The sequence below is a fragment of the Leopardus geoffroyi genome, chromosome A1, assembly GCF_018350155.1.
Source record: "Leopardus geoffroyi isolate Oge1 chromosome A1, O.geoffroyi_Oge1_pat1.0, whole genome shotgun sequence".
Lineage (NCBI taxonomy): Eukaryota > Metazoa > Chordata > Mammalia > Carnivora > Felidae > Leopardus > Leopardus geoffroyi.
In genome coordinates this window covers 186,878,555-186,900,449 of record NC_059326.1, presented here as the reverse complement: position 1 = coordinate 186,900,449, position 21,895 = coordinate 186,878,555, and the positions used below count along the sequence as shown (strand labels likewise).

Here is a 21,895-nt window from a genome sequence, read left to right as displayed (position 1 = left end):
ACAAGACTTAAGGAACTGGGAAAAGTCAGAGTTCTGTCATGGTGATCCTTTTCATGAGGTTGCCGCTTAACTAATGCTTGCTTTCCACGTACTTTCTCCTGCAATCCTTAAAACTATTTTTTGAGGGTAGAACAGTAAGCCCTATTTTACAGATGAGGAAACTGAGGCTCAGAGAGCTTTCTTAGACTGACATGTCTAATAAGTGAGAATTATGGGGCTTGAACTCGGGGCTGCCTCAAATTCAAAACTGAGTAGGTTTGCTGAAGCTAGGTATGCCTGTGCTCTTAACAGTGATGGTAACTCTCCAAGAGCAAGAGTTTGATAAACGTGCTGAATGATCAACACACTTGTGATGTTCCTTTTAAATCTGTGTCCCTTATGGCAAAGTTTAGGGTTATCCTGCAGCGGGCTGTGATGAGGGGAGCAACAAGAAAAGCCTTTCATAGGAATGCAGCCTATGTGTTTGGTGTCAGGGGACCAACAGTCCCAACTGCCGAAGTAAACTACCCTGCTCTTGGGTGAGGGAATGTGAAATGCTCCACAAAGCAGTATTCACCGCTGAGGACTCCTTATGGATGGGCACTCTCTGGGTGGCACCTGGGTCAGCAGGCTTGTGCTCTGGGATTCAGAGAGGCTTACCCCCCTGTAGGGAGTCATGTATTTGTGCCTCTGCGAGAGAGACTGGCTGTGGGGTCTCTGAAGCTGGTCCAGCTTCCAGAAATTTTCTGCAGCAGAAGCTAGTAGCAGTATTGAGAGGCAAAGAGACGGCTTGCTTATTGCTGTAGGAGACTTCAAAATTATGTCAGGGTCCATTTTTGTTAGGTCTCCCTTGGTGCTCTTTGCCAAAATTAAACCAGCATCAAGCAATTCTGTAAACCTCTTCTCAGCAGAGGTCATAAAAAATTGCTAATTTGTTTAGGAACACAAGACTTGCTGGAGGAACTTTTTTTTTTTAAACAAAATAATTTAATCTAATGGAAAGATAGATAATAAAAATTTAATGCCAGTCCTTAATTCCCAAAGGTGCCCATGGAACACACAGTTTTCTTTCTTTTTTTCAACAGTTCATAATATTTTCAGAGTTTTTTCAGTAAGGATTGTACTCATGATACTAGGACTGTTACTACATTTCCTAAAATCTAAGATTTTAACAACTGCAAAATATACCATTAATTTATTGACACGTTTTTATAAAGGAGAAAAGGAAATAAATATTTGCAATGTAGGTAAGTATCATATTTCAGGAGCTTTTCAAAAGTGAATCTTTGTCTTCAAATTGAAAACTATTGCATGCTTTCCCTTAAAGACTATGCTAATAATCCACAGGGTGGGCTTGACTTCCAGTACTGATCTAACAACATGGTAACAGTATGAGCAGTATGTTAGTGGTGTTGTATTTCAATTTCTAGAATGGAATAGAGCACCTGAAGCGGCAAAGTATTACTGCTGCTTTGAAAACCCATGAAATGGTACATATAAACTTTTTCTGTTGTTTACTAAACTTTGTTTACTGGCAATATGGGCACTCAGAACAAATATGTTTTCAAAATTTAACTCCTTGGTTGTGATTCTCATTCTAGAAAAAACCTAATCGAAGGGAAATGAATCATAGTTAGTAAATCTTGGTCTCCAAGATTGAGAGAGACCTCATTTACATTTACCTCATTACATTTACCTTCTATTTATCAGGTTATTCTTGAGATAATTAAATGAGGTATCACAGGAAGCACATTGAAAAAGTATAAATACTACACCAGGACACAATATTATCAAAATCTAATGGACCTACTCACTTGGTTACTTACTACTTAATTTACAGTGTACTATTTAATTTATGCTCCAATTTATCCAATATAAGAATTATATCTTATTTAGATGCATTATATTTGGAATAGGAGTTGGATTCATAGTACTTTTAGTTGTTTCTAACACAGGAAATTGTTTTATAATATTTTTCTTTGTAGACATTTTTCCACATTTTTCCAAAAGGAAGCTTATTAAATAAAATGGGTTTAACCACAGAGTATGGTATATACTCTGTACAAGTGTTTATAAATTTTAAATTAATAAGCATTGCTTGTTGTAGAAATAAGTGATAGGTTTAATTGGAGAACAGCTACAGGACTAATGAATTTTAGGCTATAGGACTAATGAATTTTTGGCTACAGGACTAACGAATTTTAGCCAAGAAGGCTCAGTAAACATTCTAGAACCACATGATTTTTTTAAAAATTTTAATTTATTTATATTTTTTGGGAGAGAAAGTGAGAGAGAGTGGGGGATAGGGGCAGATGGAGAGAGAAAGAATCTTAAGCAGGCTCCACCCTCAACATGAAGCCTAACATGGGGCTTGCTCTCACAATGGTGAGATATTGCCCTGAGCCAAAATCAAGAGTCAGAGGCTTAACCAACTGAGCCACCCAGACACCCCTAGAACCACATGATTTTTAAGGTGGATGAGATCTTGGAGATCACATCCTTATTTTGCAGGACAGGTTGACTTTTCAGATATTACAAGTATGTCTTAAGTGCAGAATTAAAACTTAAATCTCAAATCTCCTGAGTTTCAGTTTACTGTACTGAGTTAGAAAATTAATTTTTTCATGGGGAACTATATCTACAGGGATTTATAGGCAGTGTTGCTATATGTACGTCCAAGCTTGAAAAAATATTAAGACATCTATTTGTCTAGTTGCATAACTGGTGACAACATCGACAAGAAAGACAGATGGCATGGTATTGACTGCTCCCAACGTAGACTAGTTACTGTTCAGTCTAGTCTATTCTCTCCTTCTTTCTCTCTTCTTCCCTCACTCTCCCTACTCCCTGCTTTCTTCCCTCTTTCCTTCCTTCCTTTTCTTTCTGACAGCAATAATTATTAGAACAGAATAGAAGCAATAATTATTATAAATGAGCATGTACTACTTATATGTTATTGGGCTATTCTGGTTAAGTGATATATATGAAACACTGGGAAAAGTAGGAATTGTATTTGTGTGTGGTATTTGGGTTGAGTAGGTATGGTGAGTGAGTGTGTGTGTGTAACTGTATGTGTTAGAGAGAACGTAGTAAAAGGACCATAGGATCATACTGGCAAAACAGGTGGGAATATGTATACATAAACACATTCACACAGTGTCTTAAATTTTAAAAGTAATATGTACTCATTGTAATAGTTCAAACACTGCAGAAAGACATTAAATGAAAAATGGAAGTGTTTCTATCATTCTGTCCCACTCTCTAAATGTAACCACTGGGAAAATGGATTTCAAAATGTAATAACACAATAATGCTTGTGCTATTGGTTTTACTCCTGGAAAAATATAAAGCTGACCATTCTTTTGCACTAACAATAATATGTTATTTAAGATGGATTAAATGTAAAACATGAAACAATGAATTAACTATGGAAAGAAAAATAGCTTTCATAAAAATTCATTACACCATATGCCTAACCTAGAGTTTGAAGAAGAATTTTTATCCATTCCAGAAAACCCATAAATTATAAAAGTGCAAATAATTAGGCAATTTAAAAATTGAAAACTTGTTTATGGAATGAATGGCAGCTTGGGAAAACATCTTTAGTGCACATACTAATAAGTGGTTAGTATATTTATTGTATTTAGACCTCTGAAAACTGAAAACAGAGAAATGGATAAGAGTAACCATAGTCAATTCATAGGGAAGCCAATTCAAATACCACAAAAATATATGAAAAGTTACTGAATTTCTTAAATGTGAGAAATTCAAGTTAAAACAAGACTATACACTTAATAGTGAAGAGCAATCAGCAATCAATACTGTTGAAGGGAGAATGAGAAAGGGAATCTGTTCATACAGAAGTATAAACATGAAAAATGAAAAAATGATTATAAAATATTGGGTATTTTTCCCCCTTAGGAAAAAAAGTGGGATTCAAATGGTTTCTACTTTTCTTATTTTTTTTTTAAATTTTTTTAACGTTTATTTATTTTTGAGACAGAGAGAGACAGAGCATGAACGGGGGAGGGTCAGAGAGAGGGAGACACAGAATCTGAAACAGGCTCCAGGCTCTGAGCTGTCAGCACAGAGCCCGACGCGGAGCTCGAACTCACGGACCGCGAGATCATGACCTGAGCTGAAGTCGGACGCTTAACCGACAGAGCCACCCAGGCGCCCCAACTTTTCTTATTTTTAACTATTATTAAATGAAAATAACTATGTGCTTTAAAAAATGTAATTAGAAAGAAGATAAAAAAAAATTATGTTCCTCGTGGAAAGAAAAGCTTTACCTGATAAGAATGGTAAGAATGGTAAGAAAAAAAGAATGGTAAGAGAAAATAGTAAGAGAAAAAGAAAAATCTAGAAATTAAACATTTTTACAAGCTCAAATATATTATTCTCTTCTAGATTCTGTATTTTCTGTTTGCCTATGTTTATTAAAATATTTATACATGATTTTCTTCTTTTTATGTATCTTTTCCTCTTTAAAAAAATATTTAGATCTTGGGAGCGCCTGGGTGGCTCAGTCAGTTAAGTGTCCGACTTTGGTTCAGGTCATGATCTCACAGTTCATTGGTTCCAGCCCCATGTCTGGGCTGTCAACACAAAGCCTGGAGCCTGTTTCTGATTCTGGGTCTCCCTCTCTCTCTGCCTCTCCCCAACTCAAGCTCTATCTCCCTCTCTTAAAAATAAATAAACATTAAAAAATATTTAGCTCTTCAATTTATCTAGAATTTAATTTGGAGGATGGGGTGGGTTAAATATATGGTATTACATTTCAGTATTCCCAAATGATCATCTAATTACTCACCACTACTTATTAAATAACTCACATGTTCCTAATGATATGAAATGACACTCTTATTAAGAATTTAGTGGGGGGCGCCTGGGTGGCGCAGTCGGTTAAGCGTCCGACTTCAGCCAGGTCACGATCTCGCGGTCCATGAGTTCGAGCCCCGCGTCAGGCTCTGGGCTGATGGCCCAGAGCCTGGAGCCTGTTTCCGAATCTGTGTCTCCCTCTCTCTCTGCCCCTCCCCCGTTCCTGCTCTGTCTCTCTCTGTCCCAAAAATAAATAAAAACGTTGAAAAAAAAAAAAAAAGAATTTAGTGTATTATGTTTCTAAGTCAATTTCTATTCTCTTTATGTAGATAGGACGGATTCATTACTATATTAATCACTCTTGTTTTACAATTCATTTAAACTTCTGGTAGAACTATTCTTATCTTTTTTCATCATTTTGCTGATTCTATAGATATATATTTTCTTTCAAATAAACTTTAGAGTTACTGTGTTAAATTTCTAAAAAAGAACCAAAACAGTGAAGAATTAAAATTCAAAATGAAGCCCTTTGTCATCCAATGAGATTACACTAAATTCATAGAATATTTTGGAAAAAACTGATTCTCTTAAAATGTTATTTTTTTTTTAAATAAGGTATTTTAAATGAAGTTTTCTTTTATCAAAATCTTACTATTAGTAAAAGGGTTCTTTTTCTTTCCTTCCATTATAGGTATAAATATAAATAACATATATAAATATCATATCTAATATATATATACATATATATATTATTGTTTATATATTCTTTATATAGAAAAGCTATAGAAACTTCCCTGAATTTTCATATAGTTTCTAAAAGCTCCTCCCAGAATAAAATAATTTCTTTTTTGCTAAGAGTGAAATTCTTTTTCCTCCTTTTCTAAAATTCCTTATTATCTCTCGTGTAATTTCACTAACAATTTTTGCAAAATTAAATAACAGTGGTGATGGTAAGCATCCATTTCTTGTTCCTGCTTTTACTGTTCTATCCTAAGACAAAATGTAAGAGAGAAAGTTTGGATAGATGAAGAGAAGTTAAGAAACCCATAGCAAGAAAATATCCATCATTTCTCAATTTCCTAAGGGTTTTAAAATTTATAACCAAAAAATGAATACTGAATTCAGGACCTTTAAATATCTCTTGGTAATCTATTGAAAGGGTAAAAAAACTTCACCTTTTTAACATATTAATGTGGTAAATAATATAATTTTATTTTGAAATTATATTTCATAGTTATGTTGTAAGGTAAAATTTAAACAAATTTTAAGTAATTTTAGGTAAAGGAAAATTTAAGTAAAGTAAAATTTAAGTAAAGCTTAATTTAAAGATTTCTTTCCTCCACTGATATTCATTAATGAAGTGAATCCATAGCTTTTTTCCTATACTTATGCTTTTTTTAGATATGGTTTTGTCACCTTACTTATGTTATGCTACTTTCTAAATCATTTGAAAAATTTTTTCTTCTTTCTGCTAGGATCTCCAAGAGTTTAAATACCAGTGGAGATATTTGCTTATAATGTTCGACAAGATTTATTGTTGAAATCTTCTAGGCTAGATGATCTTTTAGAGTAGGATTACATTATTTTGTCACTTTTCTTAGTTTTGTCTTTGGTAATTGCTGTTTTTGTTTTCTCTTTCTGCTAGGGTTAGTGTTGCTAATTTATACTTTCTAAGAATGTCATGTATTTTATCCACATTTTCTAAGATCTTTGCATAATTTTCTTTTAATTTTGCCTTTCTAAAAAAAAATTGTTATGCTTTTAAAAATTTCTACTTTGGCTCCCTCTTTGCTTCTTTAATAAGCTTTTCTTTTATCAATTATTTCCCTATTTTACTTAATTTTTAAAAAAAGAACTGATTTATTTGTACATTTTTACTTTGCTTTTCTATTTTATTAACTTATAATTGATCTAGATGAATTACTTTCTTCTGCTTCTTTAGGCTATACTGTTGATCTTTTTTTTTAACTTCTTAAATTATACATTTAATTCACTTTTTAAAATTACTTGCCAGAAATTTGCTTGACCCTATAACTTTCCCACTGTGAATTATTTTAACCACATCCCTTGGGATTCATTATGCAGTATTTTAAATTGCTATTAGTTCCTAGATGTTCTTCAAATTAATTTTTGTTGTAACTTTGGCACATGAGTTGTATAAAAATGTGGTTATACAACTAATAAACATTATTAAATATATTAGTCAGGTAATGTTTCTGTCATTTTCTCTTTTTATTTCCTATCACTTTATTTGGATGCTATTTCAATTTTAATTTTATGAATTATATATAAATTATTAATCTTTGATAACACCTTTAATTTGGATTGCAATTATTATAAAATATCTCTCAGTCAATAGTTTTTTTACCTTCAATTCATCCTTATAATGTCATAACAGTCATAACTTGGTACTACCAAATAGTAATAATATTCAATATTCAGTTATTCTCAGACTTGTGTTTGCCTCATTTGTTTTGCCTGTGACTTTACATAGAATATTTTTCAATACTTTTGCTTTAGAAGTGTATCTAATAAATAGCATTTTGTTGGGTTTAGTTGCTTGATCAAATCTAAGAATCTTGCTCTTTTGATGGGTAAGTTGATAGGTGCTCTAGTTATAGCAGTTAAGATAAGCTTGGTCTTAATTCTATCATCTTAATTTCTGCTCTAAATTTGCTTTTAAGTTCCCCTCATCCTTATTTCTGACATGTAGCATTAGCTACCTTACCTGCATCTTTATTTTATTTCCTTCTTATTATCTAGGGTTTTTTATAGATTAATTGTCAGTTTTTGATTGTTTTATCCTAACTATCTTAATACTCACACTTTCGTGTTTCAGTGTATATAGGACAAAGATCTAAAGACAAAAATGCAGATTCCCCAGCTTTCCCACTAAAGATTTTGATTTCCAATGTCTCAGGTGGAATCTACTAAATTTTAAGTGAGCATCCCAGATGACCCTAATGTAGGCAATCTATGGTGGATCCTTCCAGAAACATGGTCATAGTAATCTATGTTAATTTGAAGTATATTCTTAATCTTCAACTTCTTGATTCATAAACTCTAAGGATAAAGGGTAAATACTGAGTCCTTGCTATGAATTAGAAAACAAATACTTTGTCTCACTTCAACAGACACTCTGGTTTATTCTTTTAAAAAAATTTTTTTTTCAAGGTTTATTTATTTTTGGGACAGAGAGAGACAGAGCATGAACGGGGGAGGGGCAGAGAGAGAGAGAGGGAGACACAGAATCGGAAACAGGCTCCAGGCTCTGAGCCATCATGAGCCATCAGCCCAGAGCCTGACGCGGGGCTCGAACTCACGGACCGCGAGATCGTGACCTGGCTGAAGTCGGACGCTTAACCGACTGCGCCACCCAGGCGCCCCTGGTTTATTCTCTAAAAAAAAAAATTTTTTTAATGTTTATTTATTTTCGAGACAGAGAGTGACAGAGAATGAACAGGGGAGGGCCAGAGAGAGAGGGGGACACAGAATCTGAAACAGGCTCCGGGCTCCGAGCTGTCAGCACAGAGCCCGATGTGGGGCTCGAACCCACGGACCGTGAGATCATGACCTGGGCCGAAGTTGGACGCTCAACCGACTGAGCCACCCAGGTGCCCCATGGTTTATTCTTTTTATACAGTGTTTAGTATCTAGTTTAAATAATTCACTTATTTTTTATTCTGTGACTTTAATTTCTGGAGCTGTATAGCTTTAAGTTGACATGCTATCTTTAGTTCTGAATGCTAGCACACTGCCTTTTCCTATTCTAGAGTTCCTTACTTGGAGTACCTTTAATTGGGGCTAGAATTTTTTTTTTTAACAAGGTTTTGTGGATGCTATATTCACTACGACTTTGGAAACGGTGGATATCTTTTTTTTTTTTTTGCCTTTATCTATCAATAATAATATTCTTAGGTTACTTTGTCTCCGCCTCAGAACCCTGTAACATTTTTCCATTGTTTTACAAAATTTAATATTACTGTTGAATAGTTTGAGACCTAATTTTCTTCCCCTTCCTTGTAGATCATTCACTATTTCTGAATGGAAGTTTGGTAATGTCAGAAAGATATAATAGGGTGGTAATGAGATTATATAATTTTTACCTTAGGACCTTTGGGCCTAATGATTACCCTTTGGGCCTAATGATTTATTTTATTGCATATATGTATAAATATATAATGTCTAGCATAAGAGTGTAGCCTCTAGTCATCTTTTCTGTTCAACCATTTCTTAGCTTTCTAACTGTAAGCAAGTTAATTAGATTCTCTGGGTCCTAGTTCATTATCTGTAAAATTATAATTACTGCAATAAAGGATAATAATAAAGACTATGTCATGACATACTACATGTAAAGTGTCTAAGAACATAAAAGGCATCCAGTAAGTATTCATTATTATTATAATTTTTGACATCAGACTTTTTCTAATCCATTTTATTCCATTCTATACTGGCATCATGATTCTGCATGTTTAATCTGCTATGCCTGTTTTATATATTTTATGTTTTTTTCTAAGTGGTCTGTATCTTTATATCTCTTTTCTCTCCATTTGGCATGATTTGGCATGATTTTCTCCAGCCTAAACTCTGTGTCACTGCCTTGATATTTTGCCACACTTATTCTCTTGTTTAGACTCAGTTACTAGTTTCTACAAAGATTACTTTGTCTTCATTTTTGCCTTTTAAAATTTTTTTTTCGACATTTTATTTATTTTTGGGACAGAGAGAGACAGAGCATGAACGGGGGAGGGGCAGAGAGAGAGAGGGAGACACAGAACCAGAAACAGGCTCCAGGCTCTGAGCCATCAGCCCAGAGCCTGACGCGGGGCTCGAACTCACGGTCCGCGAGATCGTGACCTGGCTGAAGTCGGACGCTTAACCGACTGCGCCACCCAGGCGCCCCATTCATTTTTGCCTTTTAAATCACCTCTTAGCATCTTGTTTATCATTTCATCCTTGATCTTTTGTTTCATATTCTCTTTCAATTTTGGGTGAGAAAAAAATTTTTGTTATGGAAATTTTAATTTATCCTGAAGTATTTTTTTTCCCAATTAGAGTCATTATTCTGTGTTTTGTAACCTAAGTTCTTTTCTCTTTCTACCTAACTAAACAGACATAGACAGAGTCATTTGTAGTTTTCCTGCACAGCTGCCATGCTGTATCTTTGTTCAGATGTTTCATTTTGATGTAGACCTTTCTACAGGGTTTTCCTATTTGTTCAAATATAGCTTTGGTAGATTTGTTGGGATTCTGCTTGCATGAATATTGGCTCTGCTTATGTGTCTCTGTTTCTTTGTAGAGCTTCAGCTTGAGTTAAGTGTTGATTGTTTTTGTTTTGTTTTCTATTGCTGTTTTATTCTCTATGGCTTTTGAATGGAGAGGAGAAAAACTGCACACAGGTTTTGGATTCTTCTGCCTTCACTTCTCTAACACGTCTGCAATTGGACAAAGGCACCAGTTTTTTCTGGTTCTTTATCCTTTTAAGGGCTTGGTGACAATGTGTGTGTGTGTGTGTGTGTGTGTGTGTGTGTACTCCCACACACTCATATGGTGCTAGTGGGTATATGAGCTATGACAGAACTTTCCTGGGGAACAACTTGGAAATATCTATCACCATTTTAAATGCACATACATTTTTTCACCCAGAAATTCTATTTTAAGAAATACATCAAGAATCAATGATGTACAAACATGTCCACAGTGGAACACTTAGAGTTGCTTATAATGGAAAACCACTTAGAAACAATGCAAATATCTAACCATAGGTGCTTATTACATAAATTATGGTAAATATATCAATAAAATATCTTGTCACTATTAGAAATGGTGTATACTTATACTTGAAGGTATAAAAAGGCAAGTGGAAACTAGCAGTATACACAATAGCAGAGCGTAATTATTTATATAAAAGTATGTCACTCCCTGTAAACAAAAGGCAATGTTAACAGTGATTATATCTGGGTGTGGAGGTGCAGATGGTTTTCATTGCCTTTTGTAAATTAAAAAATACCATGAATTAGTTTTATAATTAGAAAAATAGTAATAGGACTAAACTAAGAAAAAAAAAAGAAAAAAATTGAGAGAGAGATGCACTCTCTGCTACCATCTCTAGAGTAACAGCAACTATTTATTGAGTGCTCTTGGTCTGGTACCAGATGAGGCCCTTAATATAATTATGTCATTTAATCCTCTCAGCAGCTTCATGAGGTAGTGTGTTTTAGTTTTCATTTGAGGAACTTGAAGGGTGGAAAGGTTAAACATATCTAAGGTCGAACAGTTCATAAAAGACCATGCCTAAATGAGACCCCAATTTGGTCTGGCTGATTCTAAAAGCCACCATTTTCCCAGTGGACCCTACTGCCTCTGAGGATTGCCACATACATCTTGATGTTTTTACAGGTTACAGATTTAATGGCTCATTCAAACTTTTGAACACCAATCCTTATTTCATATACTAAGTTTGAAATTAAAAGAGAACTCAAAGGGTATAGTGAAGACACGCTCAACAAAGAAATGTGTACAAGCAGAAGACATTAAGATTCATATTTCAATGTAAACCATGTAACATTTTCTTTAACATCATGTTTTATGAAATTGGGAAAGAGTTCTTGACAAGTAAGGGTCTAAATCATGGTATCAGAGAGTATCATTAACTCTTTCAAGTCATCAACTGAAAAATTTAATGCACCAAAGAGGCAAATTTTCTATAAAGTAGTCTCATGATCTGAATTTTCCTGAATTTTCACATAACTTTACCCAGTCACTATAACAATCATGCAGTATAGTTTGATTTTGGTTTTGCAAAATACATTTTTCAATCATTTTCATCATAAACAGAAATTTGAATGGTGTTTTCTTCTAAATGATTAGTGTTCTACCCAGAATACTGCCCAACCAAATCAGTCTAGTTCAATTTCAACAAGACTAGCTAGAGTTAAAAACAAGAACAGCAATAACACAAATGAGATAGCCTAAGACAACATACATGGTAGGGGTTGGATGTTTAGGGGATTGGACTAAATTAGTGATGGCAAAATTCCAAATATTTCTTCTCCTGGAATCTACCTAATACCATTTATCAAACTCTGTTCTGTGTACAACACAACAAGTAATGAAGTTAAAAGGAAGCTTAAAATAAAACAGAGTAGCGATTTAATAGATAAACCATACCTTTCTCCCACCCCAAAGGCAATAATAATTTGGAATTAAGGAACCTGGGGTCAGAACAGTAAAATTAGGGAAGAACATGATACTCAGAAGATACAGTAACAGCTCATCAAGCATCAAGTCCTCATAGGAAAGATTCAGGAGAATTCATTGTCATTCACTGCCTCACCAGGAAACAGAAATCAAAAAAAAAAAAAAAAGAGTTGGACAGGTTGTAGATGATAAAGTAGAATGGTGACAATTCTCCTCCTCCTTCTCCTCCTCCAATGTAGAGGGCAGTATGAATGACAATTTGCCAATTAATAATGCAAACACATGAGGATTCAAAAACTGAACTTTAAGTATTAGCCAAAAAATATTTTCTTTAGAGTTCATTTAAGTCAAGAATTATAAGGAACAACCTCAGGTATTACCTTTTATTTATCATTATAATAGTGCTGAATCCAACAAGGTAATAGTTATTTGTAAAATATGTAACGATAAAGCAACAAGGACTTGATGCAAACATAACATTCCCAGACATAAATTAATAATCTAGGACAGAAAATATAGGCTCCTAAATTCTGATCCAACTAATAGAAGGAATATATAATTCACTACCTATTCCATTCATCCAAATAAACACAACAAGAAAACTAAGAAATGACATAGTATATAATGACATTCTATCTTCTCAATACAAATGAAAAGGAATCTCAAAATATGATGTACTTGGTTTCTCTCTCTAGCACAATAATAATGACTGAGTGGAACAATGAAGCTTAGGCTCATCATAGTTATATTAAAAAAAGAAGAAACCGGAAAACCCCATTAGGGTTTCATGAAAACATTTAACTTATTTCCAAGTCTCTGTGGATATAAGCCCATAGGTTATCTGCAAAGACCCCATACATTATTTTACAGGGAACAGCTAAACAAATTGGCCCCAACAGAAATACAAATAAATGGATTAAAAACTGGCTATCTAACCGTATACAGAGAGAAATCGTAATTGGTAGTCCGTCTAGTTGGGGAGAGGTTTCCAGTTGGGTCCCACAAGGATCGATATTGGGTCCCATTTTGTTTAATATCTTTATAAAAAATCTGGAAGACAAAGTAGAGAATGTGCTAATTAAGTAGACTGATGCCACTAGATTAGGATTTGTGGTTAAAGTAAATTGGATATAGATAAATGCTACTGGTCTTTAGAAAGACCGATGTTAACAGAGAGGATTTTGAATTAGTTGTATTTTTTTAATCTATCATTAAAAATATATATAATTCCAACCACTAGAAATAAATGGATTTAAAAGATTTTAGTGGCTTTGCATAACAAAAAAAAATTAGGCACAATGGATAAAGGCAACACAGAGACTCACAACACCCATAAATGCAGGATAAAGAATGTTTCCCAAATGGAGATCTTCTGGGCACAGTTTTATTTGGAAAACTGGTAGTTGTGGGTCTCTTAATGCAATAAAGACATTGGAGGCTTTTTAGATATGTAAAAGTCAAGGTGGTGAAAAGGCAGGAGTAACTAAATTCTAATATATATACATATCTATATATGTATATATATTAGAATTTAGTTATATATATATATACACACACACATACACACACACACACTTATTGGCAACAAAATAAACAATGAACAACATAAAGCTTAAAGGGAAGAAAAGAGAGTTGAAAACTTGAAGAGAATAAGAAAAGAGAATAAGAAAAATAAGGAAAATTAATCAAGAGCAAATTCTATAAGGAAACACATATACACACATACACATACACAAACACACAAAATATATATATATATACATATATATATGTATATATATATGTATATATATATATTTTTTTTTAATTAAAAACTCCATAAGACACTTGGGAAACATATTCAGTAACCCTCTTGCTGGTCTGAGGTTTATTTAAAATTCTTTGTATTTTACAACTTAAATTGTTACATGGAGACAATGTCCATGATAGTGCTTGTGGACTATGAACTCTCATGTGCAAACAGGTGTTTCCCCCCCACCCCCCCAGTGAAGTCAACTGAATTGAATATATGGAATAATGTAGAATGAACTGTTAAATATTTTTTGTAATTGTTAGCATAGCAGAATGTACACTAGATACAAACTGGAAAATCCAGATGAGATCAAGTCTCAGAAATTGTGTTAGCTTTGTTATGCAACCTTGGATATTTTACTCTCCTTAAGAGCCTTAGTTTTTACATCAATTAAATGAATTAAATGGCAGGAAAGAATTGTTCTAAGAGCTGTATATACTCTTATTAAATTAAAAACTTACAGGAAACCAATACAGAGAAGAGAGTGGAAAAATGTGGACATATGTCATTGAGGTAACAGTGGGCTCCCACCTGCCTAGGCTTCCCATTTTCATCCCTCCCTGACCTCAGGACAGAGCACAATTTAAAAATCACTTTAGATGATCTGCCATGCTGCTTCTTTCTCTAGGAAACCTTCAATGGAAGCTGAAAAGGTCAATCCCTCTCCTGGTGACTGATTTTTCCAGAGCATCCAACAATACTTAGTTGATTATATGTTCCCCAGCTTTGGGAAAAAAAAGAAAGAAAGAAATGAAAAAAAAATAAAAAAGTAAAATTACAGTTGAAAAGAATGGACATTCTTGATAAGAAATAGAGTGGCATTATTCATGATGCCAACACAAAAGAAAGTGATGTGCAATCAGAGCCCTATGTAGATCTCCTCCAACCTTTCATGTTAGGTTGAAAAAACAAACCACGGGAATCTGGAATGTAGGATGGTCACTTTTTTTGTTTTAATCAAATCAAGATGCCTCTAAGTATTCAGGCCTGATAAATGATAAAGTTTGTAGTTGGTTTGCTATAGATTTTACAGCTAATACCTGTTGAAAAATGATTTCCTTGCATTGACTTAAACTCTATAGATAGTATCGTCTTTTAGGTATGGGATTGGACCCTATATGCCCTGTATTTACAGTGTAAAATACATGAACAAGCATTGGTGATACAACTGGAAGCTATAAATTTACTTTAAAGAATAATAATTCCTATCACTTATAATATTTTAATATTTTATTAGTATTTACCACTTACTGAGTGTTTAACATGTATTAAGGACTATGTTATCCATCCTCTCTTTACATTATCACAAATAATCTTCATAATAGCCTATCAGAGAAGAATTAACCCCATTTTATAGATGAAGAAACTGAAGGGCCAGTTTCTTGCTTATTTGTTTATTACCTGTTGTCACACAACTGTAAATAGACAGTAAATACTGAAACTGACTCCAAAATCAGGTTTAGAACTGTCATGCTAAATTAGAACTTATGATGTCTTGATATTACACATTTTGATTAAAGAAGGTGGAGAAACCACTTGTGTTTAAGAGTTATAAGAACACAGAGCACTTAGGTGGCTCAGTCAGTAAAGTGTCTGACTTTGGCTCAGGTCGTGATCTCACGGTTTGTGAGTTTGAGCCCCACACTGGACTCTGTGCTGACAGCTCAGAGCCTGGACCCTGCTTCAGATTCTGTGTCTCTATTTCTCTCTACTTCTCTCCCCCCCCCACCCCTCTCTCTTTCTCTCTCTCTCTCTCAAAAATAAACAAACATTAAAAAAATTTTTTTTTAAAGAACTGTAAGAATAGAACAAGCATCTTATATTTTTACTGGGCTTCAGTTTCTTGTGTTTGAAACTAGAGGATTGGATTAGACTAGGGTTTTTAAGCTCAGCAATATTGACATTTGGGACTAGATAGTTCTCTGTTAGGAGGAGGCTGTTCACTGAGCAGAAAGATGTTTGCCAGCATTCTTGGCCTCTATTCACTAGATACCAGTGCTAATCCCCTCCTCCCGGTTTTGACAATCCAAAAAATATCTACAGACATTGCCAAAGATCCTCTGGGGGAAAAACTGCCTGAGTTTTAAGAACCATTGTACTAAGGGCACCTGGATGGCTCAGTCAGTTAAGCATCCAACTTTGGTTCAGGTCATGATCTTATGGTTTGTGGATTCGAGCTCTGCATTGGGATCTATGCTGACTGCTCAGAGCCTGGAGCTTGCTTCAGATTCTGTATTTCCCTCTCTCTCTGCCCCTACCCCACTCATGCTCTGTCTGTTTCTCTCTCTCAAAATGAATAAACATTAAAGAATTTAAAAAGAGAACCACTGTACTCAAAGAACTCTGATATCATTTTTGTTCTCTGAGATTCAATGCTCTGAATTGTGGGTCCAACTTCAGCCACTGTGGGGTACTCGCTCAGTGAGCCATTTTCTACCTTCAGCTCAGTACATTGAACTTAAAACTCTCTGAAGCTCTCCAGGTTCAGTTTGCTATAAAACTGCCACTCTCTGGCTCTTAAATTCATCATTTAAATGCAAACTGGCATGAAAAAAATAGGGTAGATGAAAGTAAAAAGGATCAGATGTTATCTTATTAGGTCAGCTTTTCATTAGGGCAATTGATTTAGATTCAGTACAAATTGCAGTCCTATGAGATAGTGTTATTTATTAACTTATTTATTTAACTGAAGCTACTATATCAGAAAAATCATAAAATGGTTTTTAAAAGCATTCTTTTCTTTCACAGCCTGAGAGAGAACCTATTGACAGATTCTAATAAGTGAAACATCAGGCACTGTAAAGAAATTGACAATTTTCTAGACCCATGGGTCATTAGCCATAAAGGGCCATACTTAAAATTTGCATCTTTACAAACATCATCTCCCGGCAAAGAAGTGCCTTTGATTAGAGAATAGTCCAAAAGAGACAGAGAGAGTGAGAGTGAGAGCGAGAGCGAGAGAGAGAGAGAGAGAAAGAGACCTATGGATATTTGAAAACATTAGTGAGTTAAAGCTTTCATTGGGTTTGGTCCAAATAAAACCTAACTGTAGAGATTATTTGTGATGTGCTATCCTTGGAATTCAATTGAAGTCAGAAATATTAAAATGTCAATTAAATAATGATTGATCTGGTTAATAATACCAGATAGTTTAAAAGTATTACTGTTTTCCTAGTTTCATTACTATGAGCTATTTATTAAATTCAACACTATGCACTACTTTATAAACACTGTTTATGGCAGATATTAAAATAAGGCCTTGTTTTTTGGTCTATATTGAAGGATTTAAATTTGGGCTATGGGAAAATACATATATAAATATTCTGTTTAATGCAGAAAGTTTGATAGAGGAAGCCAGGTGAAGTAACATTTGGGTAGTAAAGAGGGTTGGATCCATTGGGACTGCTGCCAAAAACCTCTAAATCAAGATTCTAAATCTTGGCTGCAAATTAGCAAAACGTTTGAAGAATATTTTAAAAATTATGATACCCAGGCATACTCTAGCACATTCAAATAAGAATTTCTGGGAAAGGAATCCAGACTTCAGTATTTGTTAATGCTCTCCCAGTCATTCAATTGGGCACCCAAGGTTGAGAATCATTGCCTTATAGATTAAATAGCATTTACAACCACATGGAAATTGTTCTTTGATTATGTGTAACAAGCAAGATGGTGGTCTCTTACAGTCACATTCTTCAGTGACTTTAAGTGGTACATGTGCAAGGCATTAAGTAATTATCTGTCACTTAAGGAGAAATTTATTTTTTTTTTTACCCTCCACTTCTCTTTTTATCCTTCTGATGACTTCAAAGAGAAAGCCTTCATTTATTGCTGGTGGATCTTTAATACATCTCTGCACTTGTCTATCTCCCTTTTAAATCAAAGAGAACAGGCTCAGGCCCAGAGTCTTCATCTAGTGTAGCCTAGAATTCATTTCAATAGTTTTATGTTTATTACTTAAGATTATCTTCCAGCAAGTAATACTGATTTAAGTGATACAAAATTTCCTTTTTAAAAAACTTAAAGTGAGTAAATGCACATAAGGTATAAAATAGTACATATTATACTCATATATGGAAAAATTCACAAAGGTAGTTCTCCGATGACTATGGTTTGGGCAACCCTAGTGTTAAGGTAAAGGGCATCCAAATGTAACATAAGTTTTGGCCATAATTGTGCCTCCATCACTAATTAATATTGTGATTTTGGAAAAATTACCCATTCTCTTCCCTGGGCCTTGGTTTCCTCATTTGTTAAACAAGGCCATTAGCCTATATTGCTGGCATTCTTCTACGAGTTTAAGAACCAAGGAGGGCTTGCCCTCTGAATTTACCTTGTTGACATCCAGGCGCATCTTCTCATTGTTGGCACTAGCAGCTTTCTCAGCTGCTTTCTTTTGGCGTTGGGGTCCCCTCCCAAAAAAGATGTAGTTGACCAAAGCATATTCCAGAAGGGCCATGAAAACAAAGACAAAGCACCCCATCAGGTACATGTCAATGGCCTTCACATAGGGGATTTTAGGGAGAGTCTCCCGCAAGTGGGTATTGATCGTAGTCATTGTAAGGACAGTTGTAATTCCTGAAAAAAATGACAACAGTTAGATTAGTAATGTTCCTGTTTCCTTGCTGATTTCATCATATTTGGAAAGGCTAATTGTGCTCTTTTACTCATTCATACATGCCACAAAATAGCTTACTGGTACATACCTGCCCTGTGATAGGCCCTGGAGACACATTTAAATCATTAATTCATAGTAACATTAATCATTCTGAAGCATTTTCTTTATTTATATTTATATATTTATAGTTATATATCTTGTGGTAGGCTAGAGATGTAAATTAAATGTCATGGTAGACACGTGTGTAGGGTGAGCATCAAGGATACAGAGAAGTCTCTGGTTGAGCCTTGTCATGCAGCAGGAGAGAGGTCAGGAAATAGAGACTTTGGAGCTGAGTACTGAAGGATGAGTGGGAGATACCCAAGTAACAAAGGACTGGAGGTCAAAAGCGAAGGTAGAGAGAGCTTTTATAAAGAGTGCTTTGAAGGGGGGTTGAAAGTACACAGTCCATCAAAAGCATCTCAAGAAAGTCAATGTGGGTACATTATAGGATATGACAGTAAGCATGGTGAGGAGAGTGAAAATTAAGTAAGGCTGCATAATGCAGAGCTGTATATACAGGCCCTAATGGGGAGTCTGAACTTAAAATGAAGGTGAGGTGGGGCCACTGACCAGCTTCAAGCAGGGAGACATAGGGACAAATTGTGTTTAGGACAATCATTCTTGTAGTAGTGTGAAGGACAGAGGGAAAAGATACAAGACAGGAAAATGGAATATCAGCTAATAGTTTTTCAGAATAATCTAAGTGATAAAGAGGAAATGAATCAAAATAATCACAATAGTATTGAAATCAGTGACTGCATTATCTGGATGGTATGGGCAAATGATTATAAAAATTTGGAAGCTGGAGATGACGGGTAGCAGAGAAGCAGGTATCTAGCCCTCATGTTTCTGGATTGGTCAACAGGGTATGTAATGCACAGATAAGTAACATGGAAACATTATGAGATTGTTTATGGGAAATGGCATACTGGCTCAGGTTATAATTGTTCATCTCACTGAGTGGTCATCTTCAACAGTGAAGAGTAGTTTCCCTCTATAATTGGAGGGATAAAAGACATATGCCGGGCAAAAGCACTGGGAGCCCAGAGTCCTGAGTGTGATAAGGTCCACATTTGTAGCAAAATAGTGATGTGAAAACAGCCCAGAGATCAAGATCACACAGATGAGAAGTTGTTTAATCAACATTTGAATGGCCGTCTCTCCGACTCAGAAAGCTGTGTCCTTAACCACTACCCAATAACACATCCCAAAAGTTTCATTTCTATGATATTTTGGGAATGTAAGTTTTCTGATTTAATTTTATCTCTCTATAAAGATCATAATTTTTGTCTTGTTTTTCTACATGCTCATAAAACAACTACAGAAAAAATAAATCTGTGCATCTGATTCTGAGCATGGCCAGAAAAACTCTGTTCTTGCTTTAGGTCTAGGTGTCTTAGAGTTTTCGTATTTTCTCTATAATATCAGTCATTTAAAACATTTCCCAGTTTCACTTTTCATTTCATTATGTCAACTGCAGATTACCCTGTACACGTATATTATAAAACTGACAATGCTAATTTTGCTATCTATCTCAATCTCATTTTAAGATATCTCTGACCAAGTAATAAATTACTCTATCAAAAGATGTTTTACAAATTTCTTTTAAAAAGTGAATTATTTATTTTTCCTGTAATGACATAAAATTATAAAACTAACAGTAGATTTTCACTTTGGAATAATAAGATATTTACAAATTCCATTCATTACTTTATTCAGCAAATATTTACTGAACACCATTCATTGTGTAAGATATCACAGATATAACGGAAGCAAAATTATATATGGACCTTTCTTCAATGTTTCTTTCAGTACCATGAAGAAAAAGGACATCACAAACCAAATAAATATAAATTATAACTACAGTTGGTCTACAAAGGGAAGTTCTCTGTATTTTAAGAGAAGTTATCACAGAGGACTGGACTCAGTCCAGGAGGTCATTACTTCTCCCTTCCATCCTTGAACCACCACAATCTAATCTCAACACAGCAGTCAAATTTATCCCTTTCAATCTGAAATCAAATCATATCACTTCTTTCCTCGATGGCTCTGAAATTTCACTCAGAATAAAAGCAAGGTCTTTATCATGGTTCTGGAACTGCTTCATAATCTTTTAGTCCCTTGTCCCCAACATCATCTTGACTCCTGAACTCACTCTCGCATTCACCTCACTGGCTACCTCACTAATATCCTTGGCACTTTCCTACCTCAGGGCATTTGTAATAGGCTAGAATATTCCCATCCAGACATTTAAGTGACTCTTTATCTTCATGAAGTTTTTGTTCTATTAATAATTTCTGGATGAACTTTACAATGATTATTATAAACTGTTCCTCCTGGCATACCCAACTGCCCTCACCTTGCTTATTCCCTCTATAGACGTACTGTATTACCTAGTTCACATTATAAGTAAAATAAATTTATTGTCCTTTTACTGCTAGCACAAAACTTCCAGAAGGGAACTACTTTATCTCCAGCATCTAGCATGTTTGGCACATAGCAGGTGTTCAACAAATACTTGTTGAATGAAAAAATGAATGACTTCTCTCAGGAAGTGATGATTGAATTGAGATCTCATGGTGGAGAAGGTAACAGTCCAACATTTTAAAGGGATTAGTCAGAACTCAAAATAATAAAAATTGTGTAAAATAATCATACTTTACTATTATCTGGAGTTAGTAACATAAAAATGTTCATGAAATATAATATATTCTCTTCCTCTGGCATCATATAGAAAAAAAATCAAGCATAAGATAAACGATGCTATGGATGAGTTCCCAGCCATCTTACTTTGTTGTCTTCTGCCCTCTATCCTGCTACTCCAAAATCTTAATAAGACTTTAGAAGTCTTTTTGCTTATCTGTTAGTTACATAATATACTTCCTTGTCTCCTGCTCAGAACAAAAAAAAAGATGGAAGGGAGCTCTTTCCAGATAAGGAAGCACAGTATGCAAATTGAAAAATTATCAAGTGATATTACACAAACTATGCGTCAATAAAAATAAAAAAATTGACAGGACTAATTTCATTACCAACTGCTATATGGTTAGCTAATTTTGACATGAAAGAGTTTTAATTTGTATTTAATTGATTTAATGCTGAATCAGATAACCCAAAGTTTCACAGCCAAATTCTTGTAATGTGCATAGCCCAGTCTTATCATGCATTACAAATACCAGGCTAAGAAAAGTGTATGAATGAACATGCATGCGCAGACACACACATGCATACACGTGTGCACACACAGAGTCAAGCCCCACAGGCAGTTAGAAAATGGCCTACCTAGTGCCACTCTTGCAGCTGATGCATCATAATTAATCCAGAAGGAGACCCAGGAGAGGATAGTGATCAGGATGGAAGGCATGTATGTTTGCAGAATAAAGTAACCAATGTTTCTCTTAAGCTTAAAGCTGAGGGACAATCTGGGATAGGAACCTAGAAAG

At 34.6% G+C, this 21,895-nt stretch overlaps 1 protein-coding gene across 4 annotated transcripts in view; it reads right to left on the bottom strand.

Annotated features, from left to right (window-relative positions):
* Window positions 1-21,895, bottom strand: part of GABRB2 (gamma-aminobutyric acid type A receptor subunit beta2) — a 237,053-nt gene that overhangs the window by 25,067 nt on the left and 190,091 nt on the right. For 3 of the 4 annotated variants that reach the window (XM_045502749.1, XM_045502779.1, XM_045502759.1), the window contains 3 exons: window positions 21,735-21,887; window positions 18,126-18,370; window positions 12,937-13,050 (listed from right to left, as the gene is read on the bottom strand). In XM_045502749.1, the coding sequence (XP_045358705.1) occupies window positions 12,937-13,050; window positions 18,126-18,370; window positions 21,735-21,887 (512 nt within the window). The remainder of the gene's footprint in view (window positions 1-12,936; window positions 13,051-18,125; window positions 18,371-21,734; window positions 21,888-21,895) is intronic. The other variant, XM_045502768.1, reaches the window with a different exon arrangement.